This window comes from Eretmochelys imbricata, chromosome 24, assembly GCF_965152235.1.
Source record: "Eretmochelys imbricata isolate rEreImb1 chromosome 24, rEreImb1.hap1, whole genome shotgun sequence".
Taxonomy (NCBI): Eukaryota; Metazoa; Chordata; order Testudines; family Cheloniidae; genus Eretmochelys; species Eretmochelys imbricata.
In genome coordinates, this window is record NC_135595.1 from 10,522,062 (window position 1) to 10,544,338 (window position 22,277).

The window sequence follows — 22,277 nt, forward strand, 5'->3', positions numbered from 1 at the left end:
AGGTGGGGCTGACAATACAGTAAGAGGCACTGTCCTCTCTGACTCAGTGCTGTCCTCAGTGCCCCAGTGAGTGGCTAGGGGGCGCTGTGCAGCTGGGAGTGGTGTGGGTGACTCAGTAGGGGGTGCTCTCTCCTCTGATGCTCACTCCAATGCCCCAGCTGGGCTGTACTGATGGAGGTGTTGCGTGATGCCAAATACAAACTGAGGGCCTGACCACTTGCACGTCATTTAAGATCCCCTGGGACTTTTTGTAAAAGCTGAGCTGTCATTCCTGGTGTCCAGGCCAAACCCCAGCTCAGATGATTCCACGGTCCCGCCTCCATCACCCCAATCTCCTGCAGCTTCACTTCCTGCACTGAACTGTTGTGTAGCATTTTGTGTGGCTGTTAAACAGCTGCCACATCCCACCCCGGAGGTGGCTGCATTGCAGTGCTGGGTGAACGATCCTTGTGCAGCATTGCAGTGTGCCGTTAAACAGATGCCATGCTCCAGCCCTGAAGCAGGAACTCACCGTTCTTTGTAAGCTCCTTGTGAACTTTCTGGAGACAAAATGCTACGGAAAAGTCTCCCCTGTTGGGGCCAGCCCCTGAGCCCTTCCTGGTGCAGCCCCAGTACCGTGACAGCAGGGCCAATTTCATCCCATCCAACAACCCAGCCAGGAGGTGACCGAGAGCAAATTCTCATTGCTGCTGTTTTGAATTCAGACATGATATGAGCTAACAGCCCAGCAGCCTCTTGCCAAGCCCCGATTAGGGCCTGCTGTCTCGCCAGCATTAAGTGAGCTTAACCCGTCAGATCCCCTCACCTGGCGCAGAGTGAGTTGACCGGCCCCGGAGCCATTCCAGGCACAGTTCCCCTCCTGGTAGGATACGCTGTATCCCCGAGGATGAGGGGATCCGCCTGCCCACTCTAGATTAACCCTCGCTTCAGATCCTGCACCCCCACCCTGCCAGCCTTAGCAATTCCACTGCTTTCCACACCACATGCTCCTCTCTCTCCCCTACGGGATCCCAGCCCAATTCCCCCCATCCCCTCCAGAGGCCCAGGCCCAGTCTTCCTTATGGCTAGTTTTGCCGCTGCTCAGCTAAGAACTGAGCCAGATGTTCACCCCAAATCTACCGAGTGTGAAAGAGTCGACACATTTAAAACAGAGGAAACTCAGGTCATGACTGGACACGGCGCATGGTTCACCCGTGGAACTCATTGCCACATGGTTTCATTGAGGTCAGTGATTGTCAGGATTGAAATAAAGGGTTGGGCATTGATATGGGTGACTCAGAGTCATGTGAGATGGGAAGAAAATGAAAAGGGGATCGACAATAAACTCGCCCGCTTCACTGATGGTGCTAAGGCGAAGGTAAGTTACTCCATAAATTGTCCACTGGGTGGAGTCTCTTACTCCTTCCTGCAAGGCAGCTGGGACCGTCCACTGCTGCAGATTGGGGTGTCCCGTGGTTGGGGTGCTCCGAGCTGTGGCATGGGGGCTGTAATGACGACGAGCGCTCAGGGCCTCGTTAGACTGTCCCACCCTGACTGAGGGGGGGATAACGCCTCCTCCTGCCATTGCCGCCACTTCCCATCCAGCCCTGGCTGCTTCTCTGGGCATCTCCCAGGCACGAGGGGCCCAGCGCCAGGCCCTGAGCAGAATCCCATCCCCCGTACTGGTGCCTCTTCAGGGGGGCTCTTGCAGGGTGAGCAGAACGCACACATGTAGCCAGCTAATAAGGCCAGGGGAGGCTAAACCCAGCCACACCATCATCCAGACAGCAGAGCAACGGGCCACCCAGCTTCCCTAACTGAGGCAACCCAGCAGCTAGGGTGTGAGCCCAGCAGGGGGAACCCCAGAGTGCCCAAGGTCGGACAGATTTCCCCCGTCGGTGCCTCAGAGGGCTGGAGGCAATGGGTGAGCAGAGATCTGTCCCAGGCAGCCAGGGAGACCCTTCGAATTAGGCATCAGGAAAGTGGTGCAGGGGCTAGAAACACTCAGAAATTTACCAGTCAGCCACTCTGGGCAGGACAGGGGTCTAGCCAGAGTCTGGCCTCCTGCGTTCTCTGTGCAGAGTGTGAATTGGTGGCTAGTGTCGGGATGGGGGAGGCAAGGCTGGTGGGTTCTGTCCCCATTTCTGGGAGGAAAGTGTGTCCATAAAAGTGGAACCGGGTGCTCCTGGGTTCCTTCCCTTCTGTGTGACCTTGGACAAGTCCCTGCCCAGATCTGTGCCTCAGTTTTCTTTTGGGTGAGGTATCAGTGGAGGATGTGGGAGTCAGGAGTACTGCGTGATTCGGAAGCAGTTTTACTGATGAATTCATGGGTTGATTTTTGAGACATGTAGGTGGGAGCCGCAGCAGAAGTAGGTGTTATTATGTTTAATAATAAGTAACTAATTAATTGGCTGATCAATCAACACATGCAAAGCATGTCAGTCCTGAGAGGAGAGGAGGCATAGAGAGGGGAAGGGATGTTATGACTGCAGTGCCCCTCACATTAGGAATCAACAGGCCTTTGTCCCCTCTAGTGGCTGACCTATGGCAGGAGATAAGAGTCTACTACAGCTGCTTGTTAAGAGTTGCTGGATGCTCACATTGTTAGTACAGAAGGTCCTGAGTTCAGTCCTGGTTGATGACCCTAGTTGGGGCAGTTGCTGGTCCAGCCCTGACTGTGGGCATTCACAGCCCTATACCCATGACCCCATGGCTCTGTCTCTTTCAGATTTCAAGGCCTTTGTGGATGCAGCTGAGGAGTTCCATCCATACATCCCCTTCTTTGCAACCTTTGACGGCAAGGTAGGCGCAAGGGGGAGCATCCAGCTAGTGATGGGGCAGGGCCAAGGGATGTCGAATGGGGAAGAGGAAGCGTGTGTAAACTCCAGGAAGCAAAAGACCCTTATCTGGGGGGAGGGGATCCTTCCCTCTCCCTCTTCCTATGTCTGAGCTCTATGAGCATCTGCTGCCAAAGCGAATGGGCCTGGAATAACCCTGTTGGCTACTAGAGTGAGGCAGGGCAGGGTCAGGCATAATTCCCCTGCTGCCAAGCACAAACTGCTCCGGCTGCAGTCGGGGGGAGCTGCCTGGGATGTGGGGGAATCAGGGCCAACAGACCCATCCCACGCCAGCTCCTTGGCAGCACAGCATACAGATCAGGATCAGGCCCCATCGCTCCCGCCCCTTCCACAGCAGCAAGGGAAGGAGCCCGTGGGACTGAGGCAACTGCTGAGGGTGTGGGGAGGTTTCCTGTGGTTCACAGTAACCAGGCCACGGACACCCTCGCTCACTGGCCACCTGCCTTCCCATTGCAGGTGGCCAAGAAGCTGACCCTGAAGCTGAACGAGATCGATTACTACGAGCCGTTCATGGACAAGCCCGTCACCATCCCCGACAAGCCCAACAGCGAGGAGGAGATCGTGCAATTCATCGAGGAGCACAAGAGGTAGGGGGCTGCCAGCCACGGGATGGGTCAGAGCCCCGGTAGGGCAGGAGGGTGGCCTAGTGCTTCAAACGCTGGGCTGAGACTCCAGATGCCTGGCTTCCATTCTGACTCCCTGTCTGATCTTGGGAGAGCCACCCGGGCCTACGTTTTCCGATGTGACTGGTGATATGGGGGATCTCATCTGCTGCTAGGCACCCGCCCCCCTGGAAACCAGACCCCATTATGGTGTCCAAAGGTGGGTGCCTGAATTCACCAGGATTTAGGAAACGGCCATCTTAAGCACTTCATGCCTCCTTTTCCCCACCTGTTGCCTGGGGAAACTTTGCCTGAAGGGCAAAGAGGCCAGAAGGTCCCCTACACCGGGGCTCCTGTAGGCAGCCAGGGCTGGGGAAGGTGGACAGAGTTGGCTGAAGGGGCGCACAGCTAGGGAGACATAATCATTAAACTTCCCAGCTGGGCAGCGAAGGAAATGATGTGCGGGCTCGGAGAGGGGGCAGCACGTCTCCAGGGGTGAATGCCAGCCTGGGCTGTGAGGACTTTGCTGCTGGGTGTGGCAGGTTACGTAGACAGAGAACACAGGGTGTCCCCCTCAGCCCCTTGGGCCTGCAGCACTGGTCTGGAACAGGCTGCCTGCTGGGATTTGAACCCTCCGAGAAGCATCTCGGGGGGACTGGCCTGGAACCAGGAAGCAAAGCAATGAGCAAAAAAATAACTGAAAGCGCGGGCCAGAATTTCCCAATTCTGCCAGCTGGGCTGGGCTGGGTAGGTGGGGCTTACAGGAGGGGGAAGGGGTATAGGTCAGCACCTGGTGATGGGGGGAGCTTTTGATGGGGGACAGCTCTCAGAGGGGCCAGGTTCCACATGACAGAGAGAGAGAGTAGTGATTGGGTGTGGAAGGGCACAGTTGATCGTGCCATGGAGCCAGTCAGTCACTAGGGGGTGTTACAGTCGGGCACAGTAAGGAGCTGCAGGTTTCAGAGTAGCAGCCGGGTTAGTCTGTATCCTCAGAAAGAACAGGAGGACTTGTGGCACCTTAGAGACAAACACATTTATTAGAGCATAAGCTTTCGTGGGCTACAGCTCACTTCATCGGATGAATAGAAAGGAACATATAGTAAGATATATAGATATACATACAGAGAAGTTGGAAATTACCAAACAAACTGTGAGAGGCTCATTGGTTAAGATGAGCTATTACCAGCAGGAGACAAAAAAAAACTTTTGTAGTGATAATCAAGATGGCCCATTTAGACAGTTGACAAGAAGGTGTGAGGATACTGAACATGGGGAAATAGATTCAATATGTGTAATGACCCAGCCACTCCCAGGCTCTATTCAAACCCAAGTTAATGGGATCTAGTTTGCATATTAATTCAAGCTCAGCAGTTTCTCGTTGGAGTCTGTTTTTGAAGCTTTTCTGCTCCAAAATTGCCACCCTTAAGTCTTTTACTGAGTGGCCAGAGAGGTTGAAGTGTTCTCCTACCGGTTTTTGAATGTTATGATTCCTGATGTCTGATTTGTGTCCATTTATCCTTTTCCGGTTTGGCAAACGTACCTGGGAGAGGGGCATTGCTGGCACATGATGGCATATATCACATTGGTAGACGTGCAGGTGAACGAGCCCCTGATGGAGTGGCTGATGTGATTAGGTCCTATGATGGTGTCACTTGAATAAATATGTGGACAGAGTTGGCATCGGGCTTTGTTGCAAGGAGAGGTTCCTGGGTTAGTGTTTTTGTTGTGTGGTGTGTGGTTGCTGGTGAGTATTTGCTTCAGGTTGGGGGGCTGTCTGTAAGTGAGGACTGGCCTGTCTCCCAAGATCTGTGAGAGTGAGGGATCATTTTTTAGGTTAGGTTGTAAGTGGCTCATGACAGGGAGCTACAGTTCATTTTGACCTACAGCTACAGTCGGTCACCTTGGGGAGCTCCAGTCAGTTGTAACAGGGAGCTACAGTTGGTCATGAGGGTCACCATGAGGAGCTACAGTTTCGATTTCGAGCTGCAGTTGAACTTGATGAGGAGGGAGCTACCACTGGCTGCCATGGGGCAATAGGCAGCTGCCACGAGAAGTCAGCTGCCACAAGGAATCAGTTGCCATGGGGAGTTAGTTGCCATGGAGAATTAGTTGCCGTGGGGAGTTAGGGTTGATGGTGCGAGGGAACAATCCCCATGGGGAGATACCGTGGCTGGCTCGCCATGGGGAGCAGGACTGCCCGGCACAGCTGCCCGGCACATCCCGGCACAGACACTGGTTTCCCCATTGGATGCCTGTGGCTAGGGCTGCGATACACTTTTGCCCAGCCTGACAACAGCTCCGTTTCTATGGCTGCGGCAGAGCAAGGAAATTCTCCTGCTGCCATAGAAACATGGCCCTGGTTTGGCGCAGAGTCTGGCTCCCAGGAGGGGGCTGGGCACCTGGTTACTTCTGGGGGCTCCATGGAGCAAAAGCCCCTTCCTCCCCCTAAGGGACCCTCCTCCCGCAAAGGCAGTGATGTGATCCACACCCAGCCGCTAGCCCGTCATAACCAGATCCACTCCTGCTGGGGGATTTGCCCAGAGAGACCTCCTACCCCTGCCCTCCACTAGGGGGAGCTGCTGTGATTTCCAGGGTGCGGGACCATTGGAGCTTAATTTTTGTCTCCCCCTAGCTGCGCAAGCCACGCCCTCTCCTCCGACAGCTCTGCCCACTTTTTCCCAGCCCAGGCTGCCCCTGGGGTCCCGGTGGGAGAGGGGGTTTCAGCTGCTTTGTCCTTCTGTGGCCTCCCCCATGACAGACTTTCCTGGAGCCAGCCCTATTGTCCTTCTCCTCCATGTCCCCTCTAGAGCCCTCCCAGCTGAGATTCAATTCCAAGGCTCCGACCACTTGTCACTAAATATCCTGTGGCACTTACGCAAGGAGTGGGGATGTTACTCTAGGGTCCTGACCTAATTCCCACTTGGATCATTACGGCCGCTACACGCAGTCAGTTAGAGACAGGATTGCCCTTCATTTCCTGCCCTAAATTGCTGTGCTGTGTGCCTGTGACACAGCAGCTATGTCCCACCCCAGAGATGGCTGCATTTTCAGCAGTGGGTGAGTGATCCCTCTGCAACATTGCTGTGTGGCTGTTAAATGACAATACTGCCTCACCCCAGAGGTGGCTGCATTTCAGCAGCAACCAAAGCATAACCTCGGCACGCAGGGCATAGAAAGCACAGTGGATGGGAGTAGCTTGCCTGGCTTCTGCCCATGCTGTCTGAGGATAAAGGGATTCCAACACCCAGGACTATGGAACCAGCACTAACCTCCCTACGGAAGGGAGGGGAGTTGCTATGGGATTTATCCAGCCTGATTCTCACTTATGCTGTCAAGCCTCCCCCTGCCCCGCCTACAATGGGTCTCTCCAGAGGGCATTGAGCAGGCACAAGGGTCCTGTTCCCAGGGTAGCAGGTGGAGCAGGGCATGCTGCACTGTGGCTATTCCCTGCTTCTTGGGGAGCAGAGTGTAGATTAGAGCAGCCCTGAGGCTGCTCTAACTGACACTGGAGCTGAAAGCCAAATTAATTCCCCCTGCCCCGGCGTAGGAACTGAGGAGCTGAGAATCAGGGCCCTACATTTTCAGGCCAGAAGGAGCCCCCCATGCTTGTCTAGCGTGACCTGGGCCACACAGGCCAGAGCACTTCACCTTGTGACTCCAAGGGTCTGTCATACTTGCTGTTCCCCCCGCCCCTGGGCACTGGGAGCCAAGGGGTTAACAGCCCAGCGCTGCACCCCCGAGCAGATTGCATTTCTGGACAGGGATGTTCCCGACACATTGTCCTGGCTGCCTGTTCACTCTAATCCCCTCGGATCAAACTGCCGCTCCCCTCCCTCCCCCACCCAGCGACCTCAATACAGAGCAGCCCGGAGAAGGGAAAGGCAAGGGGATGGGAGTGATTCAGGGGTGATGTTCCCCCGGCACAGAGGCCTAGGAGCACAGGGCATGGCTCTGCGAAGGGCGGTAGATGCCCAGGGCCAGATCTCTGCTTTTGTTCATTTTACTGCCATGGTGCGTGAGGCCCTGCCCCTCCCTGACTCACGCTAAAAGCTGGCAGATCAGGGACTATGGTTGCCATGGCAGCTGCTTTTTATTCCATCAAATAGCTCGGCAGTTACTTCCCGACTGGATTGTGTTAGATTTTGTGCTGCTTTGTTCCCTTTTGTATCTCTCCATCCGCCTTTGTCTCTCTCACTGTCTCTACCCTACTTGTTGCAAAATTTGGCTCACGGTTTCAAATGCCCAAAGTTTAGCACCACACAGACCCAGCAGCTGTGTTCTTCCACCACAGGGTAGAAGAACTGAACCTTAGGAGCCCTGTTCTCTAACCACTAGACCACACTCCCACCTAGAGCTGGCAATACAACCTAGGAGTCCTGCTTCCAGCTCCCTTTCGCTAACCACTACCCCACATTTCCACCCCACATGGGGCATAGAACCCAGTAGTCTTGACTTTCATGCTCCCTGCTTTAACCATTATACAACTCTCCCTTTCAAAGCTAGGAGCAGAATCCAGGCACCATGACTTCCAGTCCCTTGCTCTGCCCAAGAGAAATTGAACTCTGAGGACCACTCTTGCCCCATGGAGGAGCATGGACTTAGCAGATGCCACCTGACTACCTGGGGCATGCCTGATGAGTGCTGGGTTTATGCAGGCCTCCATCCCTCACACACTCCCTCAAAGAAGCCTCTGTTGTTATCTTGCAGGTCAACACTGAGGAAGCTCAAGCCAGACAGCATGTATGAGACCTGGGTAAGTCCAGAGAGTGCCTGGCATCACGTGAGGTTAGTGCTGTGGCATGGCCAGTCAGGGGCCCAGCTCCTTGCCAGCCAGCCATCTAACCCACCCAAGCATGGCACTGAACCTGCACCATGAGCCTCTAGGGTCCCTCCAGCCTGCCCCCCACCTCCAAATGACATGCTGTTAGTAGCATAGCTGGGGTGCCTAAAAGCATACTGCATTGAACCCTGGAGAATGTCCTCAGGGCGCAATCCTGGATTGGCCCCCCAGGATGAACTAGACGGGATTGAATAGCTCTTTTCCTATCTCTGATTTCTTTCAACTCCTGAAGTTCATGCTAGTTTCTCCCATGATCCTTAATTCGGGCAAATCTCCAGTGGAAGGCACCAGGCCCAATCCTTGATGAACTCTTCGGGCCTGATTCTCCCATGCCCTGTATCTTGTACCATCCTTTACATCTATGCCATGGGGTATGGAATGTTACCAGATCAGAATGGCAGCACTTTGCACCCATTTTGCGCTGATGTATATGTCTGCACAAAAGGCAGGGGAAACAGAGAATCAGACCCAATGCGTTAAGGACTCGGCTGAGATTGGGTCTATTCTTTATTCAGTTCCTTAAATGCACCACACACATATTTGTGACCAGATTCTTAGCTGACGTAGAGCAGAATAGTTCCAGAGACATAAATGCTGCTACACTGATTTACACCAGCTGAGGATCTGGCTCTTAAAACCTTTATGAAAAATATATGAAAAAAATCCCACGAAACTGGACACATTTATGCCTTTAGTTAAAGCATACAGCTGACTCGTTAAATAGTCAGTGGAAGTTAGGTGCCTAAATACCTTAGGGTCTGGGCCTCAGTGTCCAGCTGTTTGGGCCCACAATTATACATTGGTTGGTGGAAGGGTGCGGGGAGGTATGTTAAGGATTTTAGAAAACTAATATTAATAGAAATGATGTCACCGATTTTTTCCTCATTTCCATCAAAACACTTTTCTGTTTAGATTTAGACACTTTTCTGTTTCTTCAGCAGCTAAAAGGCATCAGCTTTGAGCTGGTGCAGGAAAAGAAGAAAGTGAAATTGGCTAGACAATGAGTAGAAAGTGAAATTGGCTAGACAATGAGTAGAAAGTGAAATTGGCTAGACAATGAGTAGAAAGTGAAATTGACTAGAACGGGAAACTGACATGAAATTGACAAGAAAGTGAAAAAGAAGGGAACCTGACAGACCAAATTAAATGTTTTACATGCTTTCTGTTTTAACAACCTGCCATGGTGTCATTAGCACCGGGAATAATTGGTTTGATTTCCCAGAAGTTCTGAACCTAACTTCACTAGCAGTTCTGCACGCTCAGGAAAATCAAAGCACCCAAGATTGAAAATGTGGGCTCTCATTTTTAGCCCAGCCATGCCCCATTATGTATTTGACATTTTTTTAAATCACAAAGATGGGGGTGATTTTGTAAGATATTTTTCCCCTTTAAAAATCTATTGTCACCTCTGTCTTTCATATGTGTGCCTATTGCCAATATGGTTTATAGTCCATATAACAAATAGCTAGGAAATAGACGCTGTACATTTCCTGCATGTGACAACATCCGGTAATAAACACTAACCCTAAGATATCACTGGGCCTGTTACATTCTAAGCTGCATTATTCTTTGGTTTGTAGGTGTTCTCTCTGTGTGTCTATTGGAGGGAGAGGTTAATGCTATGGGGTATATGTATGTGTGTGTGGTGTATCCAATATGTGTGTCTGCGCACATGTAATTGTGCTTCTGCATCTGTGTATATGTGTGTGCACATACGCTGTGTGTGTGTCTGGTTTGTGCAGAATGTGTGCACCTGTGATTTGCATATGTGTGGTGTGTTTGCATATCTGAGACAATGCCAATACATGCCTCTTTCTTTGGGTGGGCCATGTGTTCCTGTAGTTATCTGCACGTATTGCTCATGTGTGAGAGATCTGTGTGTGTCTGTGTACACTTGAGTGCATGTGTGTGTACATACATCCTCTAATGTGTGTATGCACAACAAAGTAGGGCCACTTCCATAAAGGCCTGTGTGTGTGTTTGTGTGTGTGTTTGTGTGTGTGTTTTGACACGTGCATGTAGATTTTTGTGCATGTAAATCTTTGCCTGCACCTGGGCATGTAGGTGTATTTTCACAGGGGGCTTTGAGCATATGGTGCACATATGTTACTAGTGAATGCACGTGAGTATGGTGGTGTGGGGGTAGGCACGTGGATGTGGGCAGGGAGTGTCCTTGGGAGCTTTGATATGACTATATATGGATGTGTCTGTACCGGCGTGTGAATGGGCTGTGTACATTTGCATTCAGGTGTGTACTGGGCTGTGAATGTCTGTGTTGGGGTGAATGAGGTGTGTGAGCTTGCACTAAGGTTTGCATTGGGGCACTGATAAATGTGCACGGGGTGTGAATAGGGGTGTGAGCTTGCACTAGGGTTTGCATTGGGGCATTAATGATTGTGCATGGGTTTGTGAATGGGGGGTGAGTTTGCACTAGGGTTTGCATTGGGGCACTGATGGGTGTGAATGGGGGTGTGAGCTTGCACTAGGGTTTGCATCAGGGCATTAATGAATGTGCATGGGGGTGGGAATGGGGGGTGGTCTTGCACTAGGGTTTGCATTGGGGCATTAATGAATGTGCATGGGGGTGTGAATGGGGTGAGATTGCACTAGGGCTTGCATTGGGGCACTGATGGGCATGAATGGGGGTGTGAATGGGGTGTGCACACCTGCATTCACGTGCGAGCAGGGCTGTGGGTGAATGTGCAGATCTGTCCATCTCCCAGCTGATCCTCTGACCTGAACACACTCTGCACCCCACTCCTCCCTATTTGCAAGGGGGGTCTGACACCCCCCACACAACAGGAAGGTGGATGCACCTGGTGACCGGTGACTCTCTCTGCTCCGCTCCCCAGGAAGATGACATGGACGGAATCCACATTGTGGCCTTTGCAGAGGAGGATGACCCTGGTAAGAGCTGCCGCTGATCACTGCGCAGAGACCCAGAGTGGCTGAGCAGAGCTCCAGGGGCGCTGCCCCACCCCAGGGGGCACTCTATTGGCCCGGGGCGCAGCATCCTCCAATGTGGGGTGCTTGACGGTCCCAGGAGGGGCCCTCTATGCTCTGAGGGGCACTGCTCCATTAGGGGGCCGGGGGGGATGCAGAAGTCTGGCTGCTGGGAAGGGCGCACAGCAGGGGAAGGGGCAGCGGGAGCAGGTGGGGCTGGTACCACCCAAAGGTCAGGCAGGTGAAATAGACACATGAAGGTGGCACCAGGGCAAAGGGGCGGCAGCAAGTGGGTATCAGCCTGTGTCTGATTCATTGCAGGGTGGGCACAGCCCCTCCCTCTCCTCCCCAACCTGCCTCTGAGCTGGAATGCTCAGCTATTGAGGGAGGAGGAGGCAGGAGCTGGAGCAGGTTGCATGGGAGGTGTTCATAAGCTGGGAGGGAGCTGGAGTTGGGGGTGTTACTATGTAGGGAGAGGGGGTTTAGGCTGGGGTGCTTGGCATGCAGTGGGAGGGCGGCCGGTGAGAGGGAGGTTGGGAGGGGAGGTGGCCTAACCCCTGGAGCTCTCAGTGCTCAGCCTGGCTCCCCGGGGCAGTGGCCTCTTGCCCTTGCCTGGTCCCTCACCCCCCTGCTCTCTCCGGGCGCAGACGGTTACGAATTCCTGGAGATCCTGAAGGACGTTGCCCAGGACAATACAGACAATCCCGACCTGAGCATCATCTGGATCGACCCAGAGGACTTTCCCCTGGTACGTGGTGCCCATGCGTTCCAGAGCTGCTGTCAGTGGCTCGCTGGTGGCCAGTGGGAGGGATAGGCGCAGCTGCAGGCTGTGGGTAGAATTGGTAAGAGATCCTCCCCCGCCCTTTCCGAGGGTCTATCTGCCCAGGAACGGAACACCCCGCCAGGGGACCCTTCCATAAGACACCTGGATCTTGCCTGCTCCGGCCTCCCCAGACCAGGTCGCAGCCACCGGCAGGGCCACAGGACAGGAGGGTAAAGAGGAAGGGCCAGATCCAGCCCTGGTATAATGGCACGGACTCCAGCAACCTTACCCCAGGGATGAAGTCGGCCCCAGAGCTGTAACAAAATCCCCCATGCTGTGAGGACAGGGGCTGTGTAAATTCTGCCTGCAGTGGAGTTATCAAGCGGGACCTCCTCACGCACTGTAACAGCCTTCACATGGCGTCACACACCCTGATCTACCTCCCCAGCCAGGTGAGCTCACCTCTGTGATAGCCGGCCCCATGCACCAAGAATCACAGTGATAGTCAAGTTATGCCCAGTCCCAAAGGACCAGTCACTTGCCCCAGGTCATTTGTACCTTAGATCTCACACCAAAGACAATGCTTGTAGCACTGTAGCCAATCCAGTAATAAACAATATGAAGATATATATTAAACGGGAAAAGGAAACAAGAGAGATATTTACAGGGTTAGTCCAGATGAACAAAGATACACAAATGAGTTACAATCGTAAGTGTCAAATGTAATAGAAGCTTCTGTAATCAGCAAGCTCTATGTGTCCTTAAGGGCTAACCTAGGTTAAGCAGCTGGGGATCTCTTGCTTGTGCCTAGAACACCTTGCCCCCCAGAGTCCGAGCAGCACAGAGATCCAGTTCCTTCTTGTTAGGGGCTTTTATCCCTTAGCTGAAAACTCAGCTAAAGGGTGGAATCCACTTGCATGACTCGTCTTCACGGGGGGAGAGCAGAACAACCAGTGTCTTTTGTCCTCTTTAACATCCCACAATCTGGTGTCAATGGACCTTTCCTTTTGGGCAGAATGTGACACCTTCTGCTGCAGATCAGCACGTCACACTGGTTCATGTCTCTCTCCTGTCTGGTGATTTACACAGTCACAGAGACTCACAATACCGCCGCTCAGATATTACCTTAGAATGTAGGATACAGATGTTATAAGGGAGATTAATGCTGGCAGCATCTCACCAGGATTCAATAACATCTAAAGACTGAACACATTCTTCTAATCCCATTTTAATAATACTAACACACAGGTGAGCCAGACTGATTCAAGCTGGGTATTTGGCATTGGGGACGTTGGCATGAGCTGGCACCTGGTCTGCCAGTGTCAAAATAGATAGATAAACAGACAGACTCCCTGCCTCTAAGCATCATTAATGCCCAGTTCTGGCTGGCTGGCAGGGCCTCATTCCTTTCCAGAATACTGACTGCACGGCACCTCTTCTGTGACAGCCAGGAAATACAGCGTTAAGGTACATGCCAGCCCCACCAGCCTTAACCCTGGCAGACAGGATAGTGCTCTCTCATCCCAGGTTCTTTGGGGCTCGTGGGGATGCAGCCCTTGGGACAGTAGGAGAAATGGTCAGACCTTGTCCTCACTAAGGTAAAAGTCTCATTCAGGGCAGACTTGGTGAACTGCCCAGCCAACACCCCAGAGCTGCCAGATGTTACCACCCCGTGGGGGAAGGGATAGCTCAGTGGTTTGAGCATTGGCCTGCTAAACCCAGGGTTGTGAGTTCAATCCTTGAGGGGCCACTTAGGGATCTGGGGCAAAAATTGGGGATTGGTCCTGCTTTGAGCAGGGGGTTGGACTAGATGACCTCCTGAGGTCCCTTCCAACCCTGATATTCTGTGTTTCTGTGATCCTTGTCCCAAGGGTCCCTCGGGGACATCCCCTGCACTTCCCTCTGCCCAGTAGGGACCTATCACCTCTGCCCCAGATCTCCGCAGCAGGAACACCCCATTGCGCTGCTGTACTCACACAGCCCACAGGGCTCAGCCCAGAAACGAGGGGTCCCACTGGGTGCGGATGCCCCTTTCCACATATCACAGCCTGAGTTGTGGTGACCTGCTGCCAGAAGTCATTTCCCCAGTCAAACCAGCTGTCCCTGGCCCAGCCACTCCAGATGTCCCTCCCCCAGCCAATCCAGCCGTCCCTCTGGGGCACCTGGCACTGGCCACTGTTGGCAGACAGGATACTGGGCTAGATGGATCTTTGGTCTGACTCAGTCTGGCCATGTTATGTTCATCTATTCCAGCCACCCCTAACGCAGTGAGGATCAGTTGTGGTGCACGCAGACCAATGAGAGAGTCCAGGGCTGTGGGATGCACCAGGCCACATAAAAATAGCAGATGTACTTAGTCATTTCTGCCATCTGCTTATCACAGGGCAGCCCTGTCTGAGATACACTGACAGCACATCCCAGGGGCTCTTGCCCGGTCCAGGAGGCACAGTTAAGGTTGTGAGGCAGGGCTGGTGTTAACTCTGCATTTCCTGGTTTTTCGGTGGATTAAATGGAGCAAAACTCGATGTTCTGAAAGGGCAAGAAGCCCTTAACTCTGGATTAACAACATTTTGGGCAGTGGATGGATAGATGGAGAGTGACAGAGAGATGAGTGTGTATGGAGATAGATAGATAGATAGATAGATAGATAATCCTATTTTCACAGGTGATAGTGAACTGTGTGGGAGCCCCAGCTGCTCTGTAGAGCTGTTCTTTGCCAGCAGACCCTCCCGAGAGAGCAGGTGTTCCCAACTCCACCTCCTGCCCCTCGGGGTGACTCTGCCTTGGGTGCGGGGAGGCTAGCTGGGGGCATTCCGGTGTGCTCAGCCCACTCTGTAAATGGCACTGGGCAGCACAGGCTGGGAGCTGGAGCCAGAGGGAACCACAGGGTCTGTCTGTGCCTGGCAGCTTCCATAACAAATCCCCTTTCTTATTTCATCTACTTCCCTTTGCCCGTCTCAAGGGAGTTTCCGTCCAGGTACCCAACATTCTTGCATTCAGCCTTGGGGCTGTGCCAAGCTGGTCAGTGTCTGGGTGCAGATGGTGCTTTTAGAAAGTGGAATAAAATGAATAGGGGTGTGTCACCGCTGCCCTCTGCTGGATGAAACCTGAACAGTTTGATGGTGTGTCATAAGCCCTATCATGCTAACAACTAATGGGGAGTCTCCATTAGCTCAGGTGGTGGGTGCCATGGTGCAGAGCAGGCATGGCTTTGTTGCAGTACTCATGCACCTTTGCTCTTCTTCTCCTGCTCCAGCTGATCCCATACTGGGAGAAGACGTTCGATATCGACCTGTCACAGCCCCAGATTGGTGTGGTCAACGTCACAGATGTGAGTATACAGACACGCAGGGGCCGCCTGTGTGTCGGAGCCAGGCTGGCTGGGAGTCAGCCTCTTTGCAATCCCTGAGGATGTGAACCCTGCTGGGTCGAGGGAGCTCAGTGCCCCGCCTCCCCGCAGCCTGTGTTTCAAACGTGTGCTGGAGCTATGCCACGGCCCTGGGAAAATCAGCACTGCTGTAGCCCAGCTTGGGGACACGCTTCCAACATGCTTTGGTCCTGTATGTTCTGCACGGATTGGTCTGTGTCAGAAATGTCCCGGCACTGGCTCCACTCAGCATCGCGGCCTCCTCTGTGCAGCTGCTGATCTCTGTGCCCTGTGGCACGCACGGGGCCACAGAGGATCCAGCCTGGAGCCTGAATGAATTACGGGCCAGGTCTGGAGGCCCCTGTTTATGCCCAGAGCTGGGGAACATCCCAGGCTACCCCAGGCCAGCTTCCCCGCGGCACCCGGTCAGTTTGCCCTGGGGGTCACAGGGACCAGGAGAGCTCAGGCCAGGGCCTGATCCTTGGATAGCAATGGGGACAGGGCAGCTGTACAGTACAGACACTGGGATCCGAGACCTGAGCCGCCCGTCACACAGAGAGTCTAGCCACGCTGGATCCAGCACCAGGGGTGACCCAGTCTCCAGCCTCCTGGGCCATCCTGCCCACCCCCACACACATTCACTCCTTCTCTCCCCTGCAAATCACTGCTCCCCCTTCCTCCTCAGGCTGACAGCATCTGGATGCAGATGGACAACGAGGAGGACCTGCCATCCGCGGAGGAGCTGGAGGACTGGCTTGAGGACGTGCTGGAGGGGGAAATCAACACGGAGGACGACGACGATGATGACGATGACGATGATGATGATGATGATTAGCTGCCTCTCTGAGGGCGTCCCCAGCCTGCCTGACACACAAGACCAGGCCCCGCCCGGGTCGCACCCCACAGGGGGCTCAGGCGTGGGAGTGATGGGCCCGCGGCCGTGCCGGGGCAAAGAATGCCACCAGACTGTAACGACAATGCCTTTTTATATGGATCTGACCGCAGCTGATGTCCCCCGGCCCCACGCTACCCCCTGCAGGACACTGACTCCAGGGGGAAGATTGGGCTCACTGGGGACGAATCCCCTTCAATAGAGTTCATCTTCCCCCTCTCCCTCCCTCTCTTTCTCTGCAGCCACCCATCTGGATTTTGATCTCAACACCTGTGAGTTGGGAGCTGTCAGGTCCCCTGCCATGAGTGTCCCACTCCGCCCCCTGTGTGTCACAAGCACCTCCTGGCTGGTCCCTTCCCCCTGGTAGAGCCGGGAGAGTTTGCTCTTTCCCTGCTGAGGGGCAAGTGTTCACCCAGCCTGAGCCAAACATCGAAGCGGGAGAGTTTCAAAAGCACCGGAAGAGCCCAAGTCCCATCAGCTTTCATTGTGCTCTTAAATCTCTCCCCTGAATTTTAAGAGGGGAAGTTACAGCCCAACTGGAACATTGTGGGTTAGAACTCAGTCCCTCCCCTCATAAAAGCCAAATGCCCTGAGTTAGAGGAGAATCTCCTTTCTCTCTCAGCATTATAGGGCTCATGACACACAGTAGAGCAGCTCCTATTCCAACCACTAGAGGGCAACTGTGTCCTGTACAGACATAGTCAGTCCATTACAAAGCATAAATAAGCCTGCAGGCAAACTGAAGGCCAAATCAGAGGAAATCTGTCCCTTAAAATCACAGTTTGCCAACCTGAGATTAAAATCCACTCTGCATGTCTCTCCTACTGCACAGGCAGCTCATCCCTTCCCCAGTGTCCCTGTGTGGACTTTTAATCAGCGATCTCCGCTGGTTCCATCGCAGCACAATGAACCCTTACCTCCTCCCACGGAACAACACGCCCTCCCTTGCAGGGGAGCAGTCAATGTACAATTTGTATATTTTTAAACAACTTTGTACAGATCAATATTGTAACAACCAACGTGAATAAAAACGAACAGTGAGAACCACCAGGGGCGTCCGGATTGTTTTGTTTATTTGGTTCAAATAATGAGGTGGGTTTATTCCGGGACCTTGGCTGAAGATGCCAGGACTGGACTCTCATGCCACGAAGGACTAGTCCATCGGGCACTGGATGAGAAGGAAGCACCGAGCCCACGTCTGGAGGACGTAGGACCCAGCCGCTTCCGAGAAGGACTGAACTGGGGTCTGCACTAAGACAGTCCTGTGCGTGAGATGGCAGAGGGCTCCCCTCCAGATAATCAATAACTGAGCTCATTCATGGGTTTGCTTGTCATTATTAAGAGTTTGTCTAACCAAGTCAGGAGGGGAGCTGTGGTGACTGCGTTTTCCTGCAGTGGGCTTTGAAGGGCACCGCACCCTGTCTATCAGCCAGCTCCCTGCTCCTGGGGCTAGGGGCCAAGGGCCAAGTGCAAAACACGGTGGTGGCAGGAGCTACCCAAGCCCAGGGTGTAGGAAACCCAGGGGCGCGACCATTTGAATGTGGCAATTAAGGACGTGCTGGGGAAAATTTAGAACGGCGTTAACCACTTTCCTGGGGTTACAGATATTTTTTTCGTGGGAATGTTTGGGTTGTTTTGACAGAGTCAAAATGAAAAATTTTCAGTCTCCTGTTTCCATCCCTCCCACCCCCTTTGCACCCCTGGGAAAACAAGGAGGAAAAAAAAAACAAAAAAGAGAATGGATTTTTATTTGGAATCTAAATGATACAATTTTTCATTTCGCTTCGTTTCAGCACCAACATGTCCAATCTGAGCAGGTCACGCTTCTGTTTTCACGTCATTCAAAAAGTCGTTTTCCTGCCCAAACAACGGGTCAATGAAGGAAGTTTGACTGGCTCTAACCCACCGCTGAACGTGCCACTCGATTCTGGGTGTGGAATAAAACACAGGAATTGTGCCAGCAACACCCATCGGTGGCAGCACATTGCTTTGCTGAGCCGGCTGGGCCTAGGATCCAGCCCTTGTCCTGCTCGGTGCTGACACCGCCCAGGCCCGGTTCGGGCCCGGAGCCTTCGGCCTCGTTGGGCCCCCTGGCAGCCCCTGCATTGAGGAGGGGGAGGGGCACGCTGCACCCTGCTGCCCGTGCCAAGGCTCCAGCGAAGTGGCGGGTGGGAGAACCTGAGCGACTCCTCACTGTTCCCACGTGGCTGGCGTTGCCAAGGAGACCAGGTCCACGCTACATTAGCTGCAGGCTGCAAGCGATGGCCCAGCTGGGGAGCTCAGACAGACCAGCACGATGGGCCTGGGAAGCGGGGAGGGGGCTGTCTGTGCCAGGGGAGGGGGGGTTGCACATATGTTCGTGCATGTGCATGCATCCATGCATGTACCTGTACAGGTGTGTGTGTGGTCATGTGTGCACGTGTATAGGGGCATGAGGCCAGGAGGGGCAAGTGACATACGTGGTGCTAATGTGGGACCCATAGGAGCCTTGAATAACTGAACCCAGGTCCTACCTGTATCCTCAACCCAAAGGTGACCTGGATTGACGGCATCAGCCCCTCTCCTGAAAGAGGATCCAAATCGCCTTGTCCCACGCTGGCTTCGTGTCTGCACATGGCCGCTCGCTTCAGGGTGGAATCAGGACGACTCCAGGATGCACCCTAGTCCCTGCGCTGGGCACTGCAATTCTGCTCCCGCGCACGTGGGCTCTTAGAGCACGAGGATCCAGGTTCTGTCTTCGTGCCGCTGCCATGAAGCTCTGAGCAGCTTCTCATGCGCTGCTGGGGGCGATTCAAGGACACGGCTTGGAGCCGCTGCAGCCTGCTCAGGTTGTGGCGTTTGGTCCCAGACAGCCCCAGCCGTGCCCCATGCCGACAGCGTCTCACCTCTAGACCGAGGGCTGCAGGCTGGGCTGGGCCCAATGATGCCCCTCCCGCTGGCAAACCTTGTGTGCCCCCTGGCTGCAGGGCAATGGCTCTCTCACCAGCCCAGCATTGGCTTGACCTCAGGCTGGGGTGATGGAGGGTTTCGTTGTCCCATCTTGTGGGCCGAGGTGACCTGTATTGATGCTAACCGTGAGCTGGGCCCGCCCTGCATGTACTTCATGTCGCCAGACGCCACAGCAAGGCTGGTGCAGGACAAATGGGAGCATCCGTCCCTGGGTGACTCCTCCCTCCCCTGCATCCGTGAGCAGGAGGCCCAGGGCAGTCAGTGCCAGAGATGCATTGGGCAGGGGTGAGCACCAATGGGGTCAGGAGGGGTTTTCCCCCATGGGCAGGTCCTCCCACCACCCCAGGGACTCCTGCACCTTCCTCTGAAGCATCTGGCCGTGGCCACTGTCAGACCCAGAGCACCTGGTCAGAGGTGGAGTCTGTCCTAGGCCTAGACTATTTCACCTGCCGTGCCTCGTTCGCCTTCCATTGCTCCCGCTCCAGCCCAAAGCGCTCGCTGCGGTCGGCTTCCCAGCACCAAGGCAGGGTTTACACTTAAATAAATAAATACATACATAAAAACCCTCGATTATAGAAAAGGATTTTAAAATTAAAAATTCATGAACCCATCTCTGCTGTATTAACCTCAGGCTCTGTAAAGCCTTTTCGGTGTTGAGCCAGCTGGTTACAGCAGGGAACTGGCAGACGACATTTGTGGGTCCTGTGCCCAGCTCGGGAAGGGAGTGGTGTCTAGTAGTTAGAGTGAAGGGGGACTGGGGGGAACAGGGGCAGGACTCTCATAGACTTTGAAGTCAGAAGGGACCATTGTGATCATGGAGCAGGTCCTCAAGGAATCAATTCTGAAGCACTTAGAGGAGAGGAAAGAATCAGGAACAGTCAGCATGGATTCACTAAGGGCAAGTCATGCTGACTAATCTAATTGCCTTCTAGGACGAGATAACTGGCTCTGTGGATGAGGGGAAAGCACTGGAGTTCCTTCACTTTAGCAAAGCTTTTGACACTGTCTCCCACAGTATTCTTGCCAGCAAGTATGGACTGGATGAATGGACTATAAGGTGGATGGAAAGCTGGCTAGATTGTCGGGCTCAACGGGTAGTGATCAATGGCTCCCTGTCTAGTTGGCAGCCGGTATCAAGTGGAGTGGTCCAAGGGTCGGTCGTGGGGCAGGTTTTGTTCAATATCTTAATTAACAATCTGGAGGATGGCGTGGATTGCACCCTCAGCAAGTTTGCAGATGACACTAAACTGGGAGGAGAGGTAGATACGCTGGAGGGTAGGGATAGGATACAAATGGACCTAGACAAATTAGAGGACTGGGCCAAAAGAAATCTGATGAGGTTCAACAAGGATAAGTGCAGAGTCCTGCACTTAGGACGGAAGAATCCAATGCACCGCTACAGACTAGGGACCGAATGGCTCGGCAGCAGTTCTGCAGAAAAGGACCTAGGGGTTACAGTGGACGAGAAGCTGGATATGAGTCAGCAGTGTGCCCTTGTTGCCAAGAAGGCCAATGGCATTTTGGGATGTATAAGTAGGGGCATTGCCAGCAGATCGAGGGACGTGATCGTTCCCCTCTATTCAATTTATTTGAGCATAAGCTTTTGTGAGCTACAGCTCAGCTGTAGCTCACGAAAGCTTATGCTCAAATAAATTGGTCAGTCTCTAAGGTGCCACAAGTACTCCTTTTCTTTTTGCGAATACAGACTAACACGGCTGTTACTCTGAAACCCCTTTATTCGACATTGGTGAGGCCTCATCTGGAGTACTGTGTCCAGTTTTGGGCCCCACACTACAAGAAGGATGTGAAAAAATTGGAAAATGTCCAGCGGAGGGCAACAAAAATGATTAGGGGACTGGAACACATGACTTATAAGGAGAGGCTGAGGGAACTGGGATTGTTTAGTCTGCGGAAGAGCAGAATGAGGGGGGATTTGATAGCTGCTTTCAACTACCTGAAAGGGGTTTCCAAAGAGGATGGATCTAGACTGTTCTCAGTAGTAGCAGATGACAGAACGAGGAGTTATGGTCTCAAGTTGCAGTGGGGGAGGTTTAGGTTGGATATTAGGAAAAACTTTTTCACTAGGAGGGTGGTAAAGCACTGGAATGGGTTACTTAGGGAGGTGGTGGAATCTCCTTCCTTTGACGTTTTTAAGGTCAGACTTAACAAAGCCCTGGCTGGCATGATTTAGTTGGGGATTTGTCCTGCTTTGAGCAGAGGGTTGGACTCGATGGCCTCCTGAGGTCCCTTCCAACTCTGATATTCTATGATTCTATGATTCTGTGATCATCTAGTCAGACCTCACTCACACCTGAGGCCACAGAACCTCACCCATCCACTCCTGAAATCGACCCCTAACCTCTGGCTGAGTTACTGACGTCCTCAAATCATGGTTTAAAGGCTTCAAGTGACAGAGAATCCACCATTTACACTTGTTTAAACCTGCAAGTGACCCGTGCCCCATGCTGCAGAGGAAGGCAAAAAATCCCAGGGTCTCTGCCAATCTGACCCGTGGGACAATTCCTTCCCGACCCCAATATGTTGATCAGCTAGACCCTGAGTGTGTGGGCAAGACCCACCAGCCAGACACCTGGGAAAGAATTCGCTGTAGTAACTCAGAGCCCTCCCCATCAAGTGTCCCTTCACCGGCCGTTGGAGATATTTGCTGCCAGCACCCGCAGATCAGCTATATGTCACTGTAGGCAGCATCATCCCCTCCAGAAGTGTCTCAAGCTCAGACTTGAAGCTAGGTTTTCAGCCCCACTGCTCTCCTGGGGAGGCTGTTTCAGAACCTTACTCCTCGGATGGCTAGAAACCTTCACCTAATTTCAAGCCTAAACTTGTTGATCACCAGTTTATATCCATTTGTTCTTGTGTCCACACTGGCGCTTAACCTAAATAACTCCTCTCCCGCCCTGGTATTTATCCCTCTGATATATTTACAGAGAGCAATCACATCTCCCCTCAGCCTTCTTTTGGTTAGGCTAAACAAGCCAAGCTCCTTAAGTCTCCTCTCATGAGGTGGGTTTTCCATTCCTCAGATCATCCTAGTAGCCCTTCTTTGCCCCTGTTCCAGTTCGAATT

The 22,277-nt window shown here is 53.2% G+C and overlaps 1 protein-coding gene across 1 annotated transcript in view; it reads left to right on the forward strand.

The window, feature by feature from the left end:
- Window positions 1-16,187, forward strand: part of CASQ1 (calsequestrin 1) — a 36,404-nt gene extending 20,217 nt beyond the window's left edge. Inside the window, exons 5-11 of the mRNA XM_077841118.1 lie at window positions 2,708-2,781; window positions 3,294-3,424; window positions 8,147-8,192; window positions 11,132-11,186; window positions 11,870-11,970; window positions 15,242-15,316; window positions 16,038-16,187. Of these exons, the coding sequence (XP_077697244.1) occupies window positions 2,708-2,781; window positions 3,294-3,424; window positions 8,147-8,192; window positions 11,132-11,186; window positions 11,870-11,970; window positions 15,242-15,316; window positions 16,038-16,187 (632 nt within the window). The remainder of the gene's footprint in view (window positions 1-2,707; window positions 2,782-3,293; window positions 3,425-8,146; window positions 8,193-11,131; window positions 11,187-11,869; window positions 11,971-15,241; window positions 15,317-16,037) is intronic.
- The last annotated feature ends 6,090 nt before the right edge of the window (window positions 16,188-22,277 follow it).